Consider the following 13,929-nt stretch of genomic DNA (forward strand, 5'->3'; position numbering starts at 1 on the left):
GCATGTGAACTCTACATAGTAGAAAGTAGAACCCGAATCTAAAGGAAGAAAGAACTGATGCTTGGTATTACTGTCCATGGGGGAAATACAATCAGACCTGTCTTCTTACAAGTGAACACTGGTGAAGATGTGCAGAAAGAGCCCTTTACACTGTGAGGATATACATTAGTGTAATCATTAGGGAGAATGCTATGGAGAGTGCCCTAAAGACTAAGCATAGATCCGTAGGATCCAACTGTATACAGTGCTGGGCATTTAAAGAAGATGGCTTCACTGCAATGCAGAGCCTTGCATTCTCTTGTTTGTGGCAGGACTACTTCTAACAAACATATAAAATACAGAATTAACTGAGGTTTCTATCACCAGATGAATGAATGAAGAACATGGCTTACATGAACAATGTAATATTATAAAGTCACAGAGTCAAAGCCCATCATTTGCACTGAAATGGATGAACTGAAACACTTTCCGTTGGGTGAAAAAGAGACACAGAGAGACAAATATCACATTTTCTTTACATACATAGAAGCCTAAAAATGCCTTCTTGGCTGTAGCATAGTGGGTACAGAAGACTGAGAAGTGTGGAGGGTGGAGGTGGATAAATGAAAGGCAGGATGTTGGATAGCAGGTAACAAAACGTAATTAAATAGATTAGGTTCTGGAATTCCAAACTACAGAACAATGCCACAGTGCATAATTATCTTTCATACATTTTATGAAAATTTGTAATAAAGAAGCCTGAAGGTTCCAAAAAACTACAGGGAAAGGAAAATGCCAATTATCTTCCTTGGTCAGTATAAGCTATATCCATGCTAAAATACCACACCAAGCCACACTAATATACAGATTAGTGCATGTTGAATTCTGAAAACTGTCATGGATAATAAGATAATTAGAAGGAAGATGTTAACATATTATTTTAACCTGCCTCAGGTGTGTGTAGTCTCCTAGGAATTTCCAGCTGATACCAGTTGTAGACTCCCAAGAGCTCTTGGCAGAAATGAAAGTTACATGGCTGGTTCCTTATACAGGGGCAGGATCATGAGCTACTTAACACATAGTTGGCTTGGCAGCAGGTGGAACAGATACCTCTCCTTGGATTGAAAGCCAGGTAGGATGCTAGGATCAAGCACACAAGATAGAGGTTGTTGAGGGCTAAGGTAAGAGGCAATAGTAGAGCAGGAAGTACTCAGAGATGAAAGAAGACAAATTAGAGGCAAAGGGCAGAAGTATTGGACAGGGAGTCCTGGAATAAGAGGCAGAAAACAGAGACTGTGGTAATTAAATGAGAGATTTGTATGAAATTTGCAAACAAATATTTGCTTCCAGGATAAAACATCAAGGACAGTTACATCTTAAGTCTGGGATAGAATTTTTATAGTTCATGGAGGCTCCAAATGTGGCACTGTGTACTTGAGTTATTCCTCTTGTGGCCTTTAAATTAGGTTGCATCTAAACTCCCATGTTTCTTAGGAAATAAGCTTCTCTCTATATATACCTTCTATAAAATCTTCATGTTATAAGATTCTTTCTAGCTCTCATCATATTTAGAAACACATCAAATTAAGTTCTTCACTTTTAGGTCATCATATGAACAACTAGAAATAGGCACATTAGATATATTTTTGAAGTCCTGGTTTTACATATGGTGAGGCCTCAGGCAGAATTGGGTAACCAAGTCCCTCTAATCTAGTCTATCAATGATATAGTTTTTCTTTGTTTGTTTATTTATAAAAAGCCAAAAATGTAGTGCTTCTGAGATTATACAATCTAAGGGTCAAGATAACTTTGAGGAAGAGTTTATGCCTGAAATTACTATGATCTTCCTGAGTGCCACAGTACTGCTATGTATTTGCATGATGAATGTAGCTGAAAAAAAAAAAAAACAACAACAACCCTGTTTGTCAAGGGCTACTCATTTCTTTAGTTATGTGAGTTAGCTCGGGAGTTTGACAAGTATGACTGAGACATAAATCCTTGGCAAGGTTTGTTGTGAGGTGAGGGAGCAAGACATGTGTAGCACAGTTTTCCCTCTGTGTGAATCCCACTGTCCTAAAGACTGACTAACAGCTGGCCTGCTTGGATTCTTTGGTTTAGAATTCTTTCATTTTTCTTTTTGAGATTTTAACAGTTTTGGCAATTCTTCCTCCCCTTTGTTCCCTCCAAATTCTCTCATATGCCTCTCCCAGGTGCCAGGGATTCCTGAGACACTGAGTTAGAGGCAGAATCAGTTTAAAACACGTAGACAAGAACCAAAACTCACCGCTACTATGATGAGTAGTTTCTATTATTTTTCACATTTCTGTATTCAAATACCTAACAAAAATAAGTGATGGAAAAACTTATTTTGTTTTATGGCTCAACGGATGATACATCATCACTTGGCTCTGTTTCTAGACCTATTGTGAGACAAATTATCATGGGGATGGGGATGTATGGTGGAGAATCTTTATGCTGGACAAGAAGCTGAGAAAATCTGGAAACACAGGAAGAGGCCAGGACAAAATATAGGTATAGGACTATATCCTCTGTGATCCATCCCTCTAACTAGATCCCAGTGTATACATTTCACTACGTCCCAATAACACAATCATATTATAAATACATCCAGGGATTAATTTATCCATTACATGAGAAATTTCCTTAATTGTCTTTGGAGATAAACTTACAGATTCATTCAGAAGTGTGCTGAGTTCTCCAGGTAGATCTTAATCCAATTTAATCCAATAAAGTTGATGATCAAGATTAATTATTAATGTAGAGACGCAGAATTCAAGAGCATCCACGAAAGAACCCAAGGCTAGGCAAATAAACAAAAACAAAAACAAACAAACAAACAACAACAACAACAACAAACAGAGTTGTGATCATTCTGAGTAGGGCCAATAGCAATTGCCTGGCAAGACCGTGAGTGCTTTAAATCCATGCGAGTGGCAGCTGTGGTACATTCATTGAACCAAATTGTCACAGTTTGAGACAATGAGATAAAATGGACTACCAGCACTGAATGGATAATAGATTCTCCTAACCGAGGTTTATTACTTCTGTTCCGCATAAGGAATGCTCATACATCCTACTAACCCTCTTAATAGTTCTTAACTCAAGTTAACTTCAGGAAAAAGTCTTCAAAAAAAAGTCATGAGTGATAAAAGCTGCTTTTTCCTTCATTTCTTCTTCACTGTGCTCTATTTCTAGTCTTTACCAGCTAACTTCTTCTGTGTGTTTTTAAGCTTCCTTTTCTCTACATAAATGCAAAATGCTCAGAGTCCCTGTGAAGGGACATGCATTTATGCAGGTCATTTTTTTTTTTACAGCTCCCAGACTCACTAGTGATAGCTAGTGTCAAAGGTGTCTTTCCTCCACTGCACCTTGTGGGGATGTCCTTACACGCTGGCAACTGTAAAGCATTGGAAGATGGTTTGGGGTACTTGAGTTTTCACTGAGGTTGTGAGTCTGTGGGTCTGGGAGATGCTCTGCAAGAACCTTCAGAGTGTAAGCATAGAGGACATAGGGTATCTTTATGTTTATGACTCAGATAACTAATTTTAAAAATTTGTTTATTTGCTCCATATAGCTTTTATTTTGCTCATTTGAATGAAAGAAATAGAATATCACTCTTAAATCTGAAGTTCCCTTTGGCCCATTTTCCATCCTCACATATTTGTTTATAATATCATACCTTGAGTACATATGTTCTATCCTATAGGTCATTAAATTTTTCTATAAGGTCAGAATTTAAATGATTTATAATTTTTAGGTGAATATGACTTTATGATCTCTGTCCCAATTGTTTATTTTCTTGGTTCCCTTTCTTTCTTTGCAAATATAAAAAGCACCTATTTGTATAACAGTCAAAGAGCTGTGCCAAGCCTCTATGATAGATCCCTTAACAGTACCATAGCCTGTGCCATGAATTACAATGTATGATGAGTGCATTGAACAATACTGTCAATAGCAAAGAATTTCTTCAGTTGTCCGGATCTGTTTACATAACACTGTGGTCTGTGTGAACACATACTCACTTCAGGGAGATCTTCCATGCTTTAAAATACTATATTTAATTTACTTAATTTGTATCTTAAAAGATGTAGTTTGAGGTGCTGGGAAGATGGTTCTGTCACTTAAGGGTTTTCTGTGAAAGCATGAGGATATAAGTTCAGTTTTCCAGTATCCATGTATAAAAGCTGGGTATGTGGGATTGTTTTTATAATCCCAGGACTGAGGAGGAGGGAAAGGAAGACTCCTGAGGTTCACTGGAAGCTACTCTAGCTGAAATGGAGAGCTCTGGGTTCAGTGAGAGATTTTATCTTAAAAAAAGTAAGGTGAAAGACATAGAGGAATACACTTGATGTAGACCTCTGGTGTCCATATTCATGAACACATATAAGGGAACCTGTACCCATATGTACACATGCACATGAATTCAGAAAGATGTAGGGTTTTTGTTGTTGTTTAATGGAGAAACCAAAACACTTTTGTACTTTTCTAGCTTTAGAGTTATGTATAAATATATCTGAAAATAAAATATTCAAATAATATAAAGATCTCAAATAGTATGAAGAAACTGTTTAAGTACATTCCATATTTTTAAAATGTTTATATATATATATATATATTCATCTCATAATTTGAGCTATATTAAATTTAATCCATGTGTAATCATGACAACTAAGAGATAATATGTGTCTATTTGTTGATGGCACTGTAGATCGTGGAACAGCTGAACAAGACAGGTACTTGTGATGCTTCTCAATACCTCAGAGGTTGACATCTCTTCATTCCTACTGATTGGGATCCCAGGCCTGGAGCATGTGCACATTTGGGTCTCCATTCCTATTTGCCTCATGTATCTTACAGCCATCCTGGGTAACTGCACTATCCTCTGTGTCATCAGAACAGAGCCTTCTCTACATGAGCCCATGTACTATTTCCTCTCCATGTTGGCCTTATCTGACCTGGGTTTGTCTTTTTCCTCTATCCCCACGATGCTAAGAATATTCTTGTTCAATGCCATGGGAATTTCTGCTGATGCCTGCATTGCCCAGGAATTCTTCATCCATGGATTCACAGATATGGAGTCCTCAGTGCTCCTTATTATGTCCTTTGATCGCTTTGTAGCCATCCGGCACCCCCTAAGATACAGCTCCATCCTCACAAGCTCTAGAGTTGTGCAAATTGGGCTAGTCTTTGCTGTTAAAAGCATTCTTCTGGTGCTCCCCCTTCCATTTACTTTAAAGAGACTCAGATACTGCAACAAACGCCTATTATCACATTCCTATTGTCTCCATCAGGATGTCATGAAGCTGGCCTGCTCTGACAACAGGGTTAACTTTTACTATGGGCTGTTTGTTGCACTCTGCATGATGTCAGACAGTGTGTTCATTGCTGTGTCCTATGTGTTCATCTTGAAGACTGTGTTGGGTATTGCATCCCATGGGGAGCGGCTCAAAGCTCTCAATACCTGTGTCTCCCACATCTGTGCTGTGCTCATCTTCTATGTACCTATCATTACCTTAGCAACCATGCATCGCTTTGCAAAGCATAAGTCTCCATTAGCTATGATTTTGATAGCAGATGCTTTCTTGCTGGTTCCACCCTTGATGAATCCCATTGTGTATTGTGTAAAAACTCGGCAGATTAGAGTAAAAGTCTTAGAAAAACTGGGTCTGCATTCTAAGTAATGGGGACAACATTCTTAAATGTTCCATTTTCTCTACAATTAGCTACTTTAGAGACAGGACAGTGTTTCTTCTTCAAAGGAGATCCATTTACTTCATAGGCCCATCTTTTGTTTCAATCAACGAGTACTGTCATTTTTCTGGTTTAAAGGAGGAAGAGGCTTCATATTTCATAGAGCTTCTATGAATCCTTTCACTGTTATTTGGATGGTGGAAGACATCTATCCTTAGGTGCAAAAATGGAGGAATAAGAATTTCCACAATCTTCTGAAGAAAACATGGGACATATGGTCTTCATTGTGTCTGGGAGAAGCCTGAAAGCTTCTGAAACTGCTTACCATCTTGTCTCTTATGTTAATCCCTCCTTATGTTGCATTAAACCATTTATAGCATGTCTGAGTTTGACTGAGTGGTTCTTTAATATTTAGAGTGTTGTTGTAGCAATAGTGTTACCTAGAGAGCTGCTGACACTGTAGAATCAGCATTACTGCAAGCTTGTGAGCCAAAGCTCATCTTAGGGAGATCCCAAGTAATTGACATGCCAATTAACGTTTGAGGATTATGTTCTAGGGTGATGTGAAAGAGGAAATTATAAAAATTGTCATTTTCCCATCCTGATTTATGGTGAAATAAATTTTAGAGAGGTAAATTATAAAAGGATTTCAGCATTTGGCAGCATCACAGTGAAAGTTAAGGAACTGAATCTCTGGAGTTGGAGGATCAGTTGTAATTCTAGTTGTACATATGTATGTTTGTCACTCAAATGTACTATGAATTCCTATGCAGCAAAGAACTGCAGATTATTTACTTTTAAAACTTTTATTAGTAAAGGATCTTTTCTATCATATGTGCCTGGTAGATATATTTCAGTTCCCACTGAAATATTGAAGTAAATGAGGAAATGTTGGTAAAAAGGTAGCACAAAAAGATATAAAATTAGGAAGCTGTTATAGTTTAATTTCTTTTGCTGTGATAAAACACTCTGACCAGATGCAACTTGTGGGAAGAATGTGTTTCTTCAGCTTATACTTCAAAGTCATAGTCTATCACTGAGGGAGGTAAGGGCAGGAACTCAAGGCAGGGTCTTGAAGCAGAAGCAATGGAAGAACGATGCTTACTGGCTTGATCACTGGCTTGAGCTCAACTATATTTCTTGTGGAGTCCAGACCTACCTTTCTAGGGCTAGTGCTGCCTGTAGTGAGTTGGGTCATCTCACATCAATCATCAGTCAAGACAATCTCTCCTAGATATGACCACAGGCCATTCTGATCAAGGCAATTCTTTAGTTGAGGTTTCTTCTTCACTGGTGAATCTAGGTTCTGTAAACTTGGCAATAAGAACTAACCAAAACAAAACAAATATCAAATCTAGAAGTTTCTGTGATGAGAAAAAGCTTGAATCAGATTAACAAAGTGTATTCAGTAGTTAATGAAACCCGGGGCCAATGTTCCTCTGGTTCTGCTGTGATAAGCTGGAGTAGTCATTACCTTGACTCTGTTAAAGCATTCTACTCTCTGCACATCAGTGTAAAAAGCAAATGTTGCAGGGATAGGGAGCTTTGTGAGATACAGGGATTATTTCACTGAATCTATTCCACTCTTAAGAAAACCAAAATGATGAAATTTGTATGTATATAGATGGGAATGAAAAAAGTTCTCCTGAGTGAGGCAACCCAGGCCCAAAAGAGCAAATGGCACCTGTTGTCTTTTATATGTGAAAGCTAGCTTTGACTGAGTAGTTTTGTTTGCTTAACTTGGAGTATCTGTGGAAGTGGGAAAACTAGGAAGGGGATATTGATGGATCACTTTATGGGAAAGGGATAGTAGAACTTAAGAAGGATTAATGTGGAGCCGGAGAATATTGTAGGTGAAATGTTTAAACAGGGAAGGGTTTGGGATCTGAGGAGATGAGAAGTAAGTGTAGGAATGTTAATAAGCCATATGGAAACATACTATCTTGTAACCTAATTTTAAAAATATGAAAGATACATTGAATGGAGGTACATTGCATGGGCCGATAATGATGCTCTTTGAAGCAATGGTTACTACAGAAAATCTTCAGTGCCATATAGGGCACACTTCTGTAAGAGTCATTGGTCAGGGAAGTCTACAGGCCTCCCAAACAGCACAGGCTCTTGTCAGTCCTTTTGTTGCCCATCAAAGCCAGGTTGTAAGACCCTATTATTGAAAACATAACATACCTGGGCTTCAAGATACAGAGAAAGCAAGTAGGTAGAGAGCTGTAAATTTCCTCCTTGTGGGCTTTTAATATTTTAAAAGGTGTTATGGAGGCTTCTGGTGGAGAAAAGACATGAACATTTTTATTCAGTTGTGAGTCCTATAAACTACAAAACTGGGAAGACATGTTCATTTGTTTAATAGTGGCACAATTATTATGGGAGTAACCAAGCACACTCTCATTACATTTAAGGCTCATACCACAAAAGGGAGACATGCCTGGTATTATAAAGCTGGCCTGCTGCTGTGGATATCGCTCTTTGTAAATAAAGTTCTGATTGGCCAGTGGCCAGGCAGGAAGTATAGGTGGGACAAGAGAGAAGAGAATTCTGGGAAGGAGAAGGCTGGAGAGAGACACCGCCAGCCGCTGCCATGAAAAGCAACATGTAAAGACACTGGTAAGCCACAAGCCATGTGGCAAAGTATAGACTAACAGAAATGGGTTAATTTAAGATAGAAGAAGTAGATAACAAGCAGCCTGCCACGGCCATACAGTTTCTAAACAATGTAAGTCTCTGTGTGCTTTCTTGGTTGGGTCTGAGTGACTGTGGGACTGGCGGGTAAGAGAGATTTGTCCTGACTGGGCCAGGCAGGAAAACTCTAACTACAGCCCGCAATCCATAGGTCAAAGGGGGAAACACACTAGTGTTGTTTAAATAAATTGACAGCATCCACCTGTGTTCCAAATCTGTTTATATCCATAGAAAAAGCTACTCAGACTTAATGAAACAATAATCTCTTTGTAGTGAATGACAATTAATTCAGAGATCCAAGGGTGACCAATATGCTAAGAATAAGTGGTACCTGAGAGCTCAGCCCTAAAGAAGACAGTTACACTTCCTCTTCTACACTAAGGTTTAGGGGACATTGAGAAAGAGGGAGATGGGGACAATGTGAGAACTTGAAGATAAGGAGAATGGCTGTGAAGTGTCATCATCTAGGCATGGCCTAGTAACTGTACTCACAAGTCTACAGTAACTGTAGTTAACTGCAATGGACCTATACAAGATAGGGCCTGCTAACAATCAGTCAGGAATGGGGAAGGTGCTTATATGGCCCTACCCTCTTACTGCTGAACTATTTTTTATTGATAGATTCTAATAAAGGAGTAGTCATTGTCTTCAGTTGTATACTGACTTCAGAGCCAGTCTTCAATGGTTAGCACCAAATTCATGGTCACATAGATGGCCCTGGATAAATTCACAAAATAAAGCAGACATTAATGTGAGAAAAAAGTTTGTAGGGGAGAGGGAGGGTAGATAGGTGGGAGGGAAGTAAGAAAAAGTGAGGTGTGTATGTGAAAACAATCAGCATGCACTACATGCATGTGTTAAGTTGCTAAGGAAAAATTTAATTAATCAAAAAATACACATGCCATTATATGTGGAATGCAAAGGTAAAAAAATCCATTGTAAACAATAAATGAAAGACAAAAATTATAAAGGAATAAAAAAGTGAAACTGGTTATGTGAAATTATTTGACAGTTATTTGCTGAACAAAATTAAACATAAACATCATAATGGGAAAGACATGAATTAAGATCACTTACAAATTTCAACTTAAAATATAAAAATAGAAATTAGGTAAATGTTTCTTTTTAGTAAACTCTTCATGTATAGAATACAAATAGGAATAGGAAACATTAATAGACTCATGAAAGAAATTCTTTTTTATTATTTGGGAAATCCAAATTAAAGTAAAGAGACATAGTTATAAAACTAATAAGATTTTAAAAAACACTACATTCTTCTTTAGGACATAAGAATGCATGTATATAATCTTTTGTGAAAGGGCTATATACTGAAAATTGAAATTTACAGTCTTATAGAACCATTAGTAATGACCTAGAGAGCACCCTTGTAGAAATACTAATGTAAATATTCATAAGGAGTTACACAGGGATTTCTATTTGGAGTAGCGGCAAACTGAAGACATCTTTAATGTTCATCAATAGGAAACAATTGACTAAACTATAATCCATTCATGCTATCAAATGTTATATAGTCATTTGAATCAGTGAAGCCTGTTCTAATTGCCTTGGAGAGCAGATGAAAGGAAATGAGTATGATCATAATATATTATATGCAAAATATCGTTTTTAATCACAAAAAGCACCAAGGCTCAGTTTAGAGCTTCCCCAAAAATTTCAGGCATCTCTGAAACCATCATTCTTGTGGATCTCAAAGTCATTTGTCTTCTTATATGTTTGTTATCCAGTGTTCTCTAAAGAACTAAAAGTGTGATTCAGTATCTCCAAAACACATGTAGAATATTATTTGACTATTATGTTAAAAACAAGGCAAGTGACTTATATAAGCATATTGATAGTCATGGTAACATAAAAAGTTGAGAAAACATTCTGTGCTTGTAGAAGTGGACAGAAATTAAATTGTGTTAATTTATTTTTGTTGAGTACTGTCCACAAAGATTCATTTGCACACCATTATGGTGCTTATTGTAGTCATTAGAGGTAGTCACAAGATGGATAGATGTTCTCTTGATCTAGACTGATTTGAATTAGTGGCTCTGCCCCAAGTGTGCAAGTAGCAGGCACTTGCCTTGGGGTGTAGATTTTGCTCAGTTCTGTACCACGGCTCATTCTAGAGACCAGGCAGAGGGAGCAAGAACTACTAGAAAAGTACTTTCCATAGCATAGTAAGCTGAATCCTATTGAAGGCTCCTTCCCTCATCACATTCATTAACACCCTGTTTAACAAGTTGAGATATGCATAGAACAGAGCAAACCAGGTGCCCAAGATCAAGGCCACAGAGAAAGTAGCTGGTGTGGATGAGGATATATAGTTTTACTTGGAAGTAAGGAGCCTAGAATAAAGACATCTCATGTACTATCTGTAAATTGTATATACGTGTGCATATGCATGCATAAACATACATACACACTATTGTATGTAGTAGCTTCTGCAGGCCTTGAGTTCACAATCCTGCTACGTCAGTCTTCTAAGTACTTGGATTAGAGATATTTACTATCATTCAGGACATTATATTTATTACCATTAATTAAGAGCCCAACTATGATTAACTTTGAATGATGTAAGTTTATCTTTACTTACTCATTTTTCTGAATTGCAAAAGATTTTAACCACAAATGTACATATACTGAATTTTTGATTAAAATTTTGAAAACTGAATAATGATAAACATCTAATCGTCTCTTTTTCAGGCTGATGAATTTTATGGCCCTTTTCTTGGTGTGAGGAGCATGAATAAGTGATGTTTGTTCCTCTGAGGACCACTTAGAATACTATGAGTGGCAACTCAGGTGAAAAGTCCTCCATCCAGCTTGGAAGGAGGTTCATCTTCTCTTTCTTCTTCCAGGAATCTTTAAATTCTTCACTCTTCTAGTTATGTAGTATATAGTGATGGAATTAACAAACATGCCCCATACTAGGATATATAGTATCCAGCTCATTCTAATGCCATTGATAGGTAGTGCTGTGGTAGATAGATCACTTCTGTTCTCTGGAGCTTTTATGTTTTATTCAGCATATGCATTTGCAGAAAAAAAGTAGCTAATTTGTATACAAGTATGTATGGACCTAAGTGACTGGTCATGCATGGTGAACTGAGTTTTCATCATGAGGCCTTTGTTTGGGGAGCTCTTTACCACAAGCTTGGAGGGCATCCTCCCTCAATGAGCACAGCCCACTTTCCTGGGCAGTACCCTTTTGAGAATTTTTTCTCTAATCTCCTTCATCTTGACACTGTAGAGAACTGGGTTTATCAGTGGAGGCAGCAGGAAGTGGACATAGGAGAGAAGAGTATGGGCAGGCTGAGGGAGTGGCAGCTTGAATCGGTCAATGAGTGCCAAAAGAATCATGGGTAAGTAGAAGAGAAGCACAGCAGAGAGGTGGGCAGCACATGTTTGACCAGCCTTCCAGCGATCTTCAGTAGACCCTACACCTTGCAGTACCCTGCCAATCAGGCCATAGGAGAAGAAAATAAGCAGAGGGTCTAGTGCCATAGCAGACAGGACCACAACCAGGCTGTAGACTGCACCCCACGCTCCTGGGCAGGCTAGGCGAGCCATATCTGGGTGCAGGCAATAAGAATGTGTCAGGACCTGTGGACGGCAATATGGCATATGAGCCAATAGGAATGGAAGGGGCAGATGGAGACTCAGGCATCGGAAAGCAATGGCCATGCCAATCTTGCTAATGACACCATTGGTGAGGAGTGCTGGGTAGTGGAGAGGGCGGCAGATAGCCAATGCCCGATCAAACGCCATGGCAAGCAAGACAGAGGACTCCATAACAGAAAAGACATGGACAAAGAACATCTGTAGGAGGCAGGCTGAGGCAGGGACAGCATGAGTATCAGCAAAGGCCAGGCCTAGCAGAGTAGGCATTAGTACTGTGGTCAAGCCAACATCAGACACACTGAGCAAGAAGAGGAAGAAGTACATTGGACGATGTAGTGTGGGCTCCAGTGCAATGATCCAGAGAATTGTACCATTGCCCAGGGCAGAGAGAAGATAGACAGTGATGAGAGGAATTGTCCACAAGGATGGTGCGGCTTCCAGGCCAGGCAGGCCCACTAAGAGGAAAGTGGAGGTCATTGATGTGCTGGTGTTTGAGGTTCCTTGGGTAGTTAATATTGACATAGTTCAGGATCACTTTGGAACCTGAAAAGTAATTAAATATATATATATATATATATATATATATAAATATTTTGGATGATACCCTCTACCACAATCTGCCTCTCCCTTCCAGGCACAGACTCATTCAAACAGTGCATCCACGCCTGCCTCTTGTGCTGTAGCTTGTTTCCTATAGCTATTATTTGGACTTATGTATACTCCATTAACCCTGTTTCTGTACTTTCTTCTAATTTAATGTTCTTTATTTTTTGACACACAGCCAGGAGAAGATCTATAGTAACATGATTATTTTTTTATTCTCTTCTTAAGTGTAGACAGCCTGTCTTCTGTGTTCCTTTATAATCACATTTGGTCTCCTTTACCAGTTCTCACTAAAGTCACCAATTACTACTCTGTTTATAAGTTAGATTGTTGTATTGTTGTTTTTCATGTTTTTGAGTTGAATTTTTTATACAGTATATTTTGATAATACACTTTCCCCTCCCCAACTCTTCACAGATGCTCTCCACCTCCTTACCCACCAAATTCATCTTTTTCCCTCTCTTCTAAAACAAAACCAAAACCAAATCTGAAAATCAGAACAAACAAAAAACCAATAAGAGAAAAAAAAATACTTGAATAAGAGACAAAAAGCCCACAAAAATACTATTGAGTTTGTTTTGTGTTGGCTAACTACTCCTGCACATGGGATTTGACCTGGAGAGATGTTGATAAAACCTACTGACACTCCATCTGACAAAAGTGATACAATAACTTTTAATGACGTATTGATAAATTAGATATTTTCTAAAATGTTTGTTTCGCAAGCAGCCTTGGCTTTTGTAATCCCCGCCTCTTTTAAGTACACCTCTCAGATTTAACTTCATAGTTTACTTAGGTTAAGTAGGATGACCTTGATTCTAAACTCAGGCTAACACTAGAACGAAGGAAACCATAGAGAACTATCTCTCTATTTGAAAATGGACTTAAATTTAAGAAAAGACACACCCTTTCTACCTGCCTTGCTGCCTATGCTGAGGGGCCTTAGTTAAACATTTAATGGGGGGATGTTTCAGTTTTCAGTTTGGCTAGGAGCCAACGCAACAATCTCTATCCACACAGATCATAAACCCATGTGTAGAAACTCTAGGAGTTGTCTAAAATGTACTGATTAAAATAATCAACTTGAGTTTAACAAAGCCACAGAATATAAAGGTTACCAGCAAGCCCTGATCATGTTTCCATATGATAGTATTAAACAAACTGGCTATCAAATTAGGAAAGTAATTGTATTTGTAACAGCATTTAAAAAGCATAAGATGCCTAAAATAAATCAAATTTATATTCTTAAAATTACAAAGAAATGCTAAAGAATTAAAAAGCTCCAAAAATTTCAAAGATATTCGTGACTTA

General features: G+C 38.1%; 2 protein-coding genes across 2 annotated transcripts; one reads left to right on the top strand and one right to left on the bottom strand.

Moving 5' to 3' along the window:
- The first annotated feature begins 4,723 nt into the window (after positions 1-4,723).
- LOC118585218 (olfactory receptor 51A7-like) lies at positions 4,724-5,754 on the top strand. The gene has a single exon (XM_036189501.1). It carries the CDS (start codon positions 4,743-4,745, stop codon positions 5,679-5,681), a length of 939 nt encoding a protein of 312 aa, XP_036045394.1. The 5' UTR covers positions 4,724-4,742; the 3' UTR covers positions 5,682-5,754.
- Positions 5,755-11,565: 5,811 nt separating this feature from the next.
- On the bottom strand, positions 11,566-12,537 carry LOC118576212 (olfactory receptor 51S1). Its single transcript, XM_036176568.1, has one exon. The coding sequence runs from the start codon at positions 12,535-12,537 to the stop codon at positions 11,566-11,568; it is 972 nt and encodes a 323-aa protein (XP_036032461.1).
- Between the last annotated feature and the right edge of the window lie 1,392 nt (positions 12,538-13,929).

Source organism: Onychomys torridus, chromosome 1, assembly GCF_903995425.1.
Source record: "Onychomys torridus chromosome 1, mOncTor1.1, whole genome shotgun sequence".
Classification (NCBI taxonomy): domain Eukaryota; kingdom Metazoa; phylum Chordata; class Mammalia; order Rodentia; family Cricetidae; genus Onychomys; species Onychomys torridus.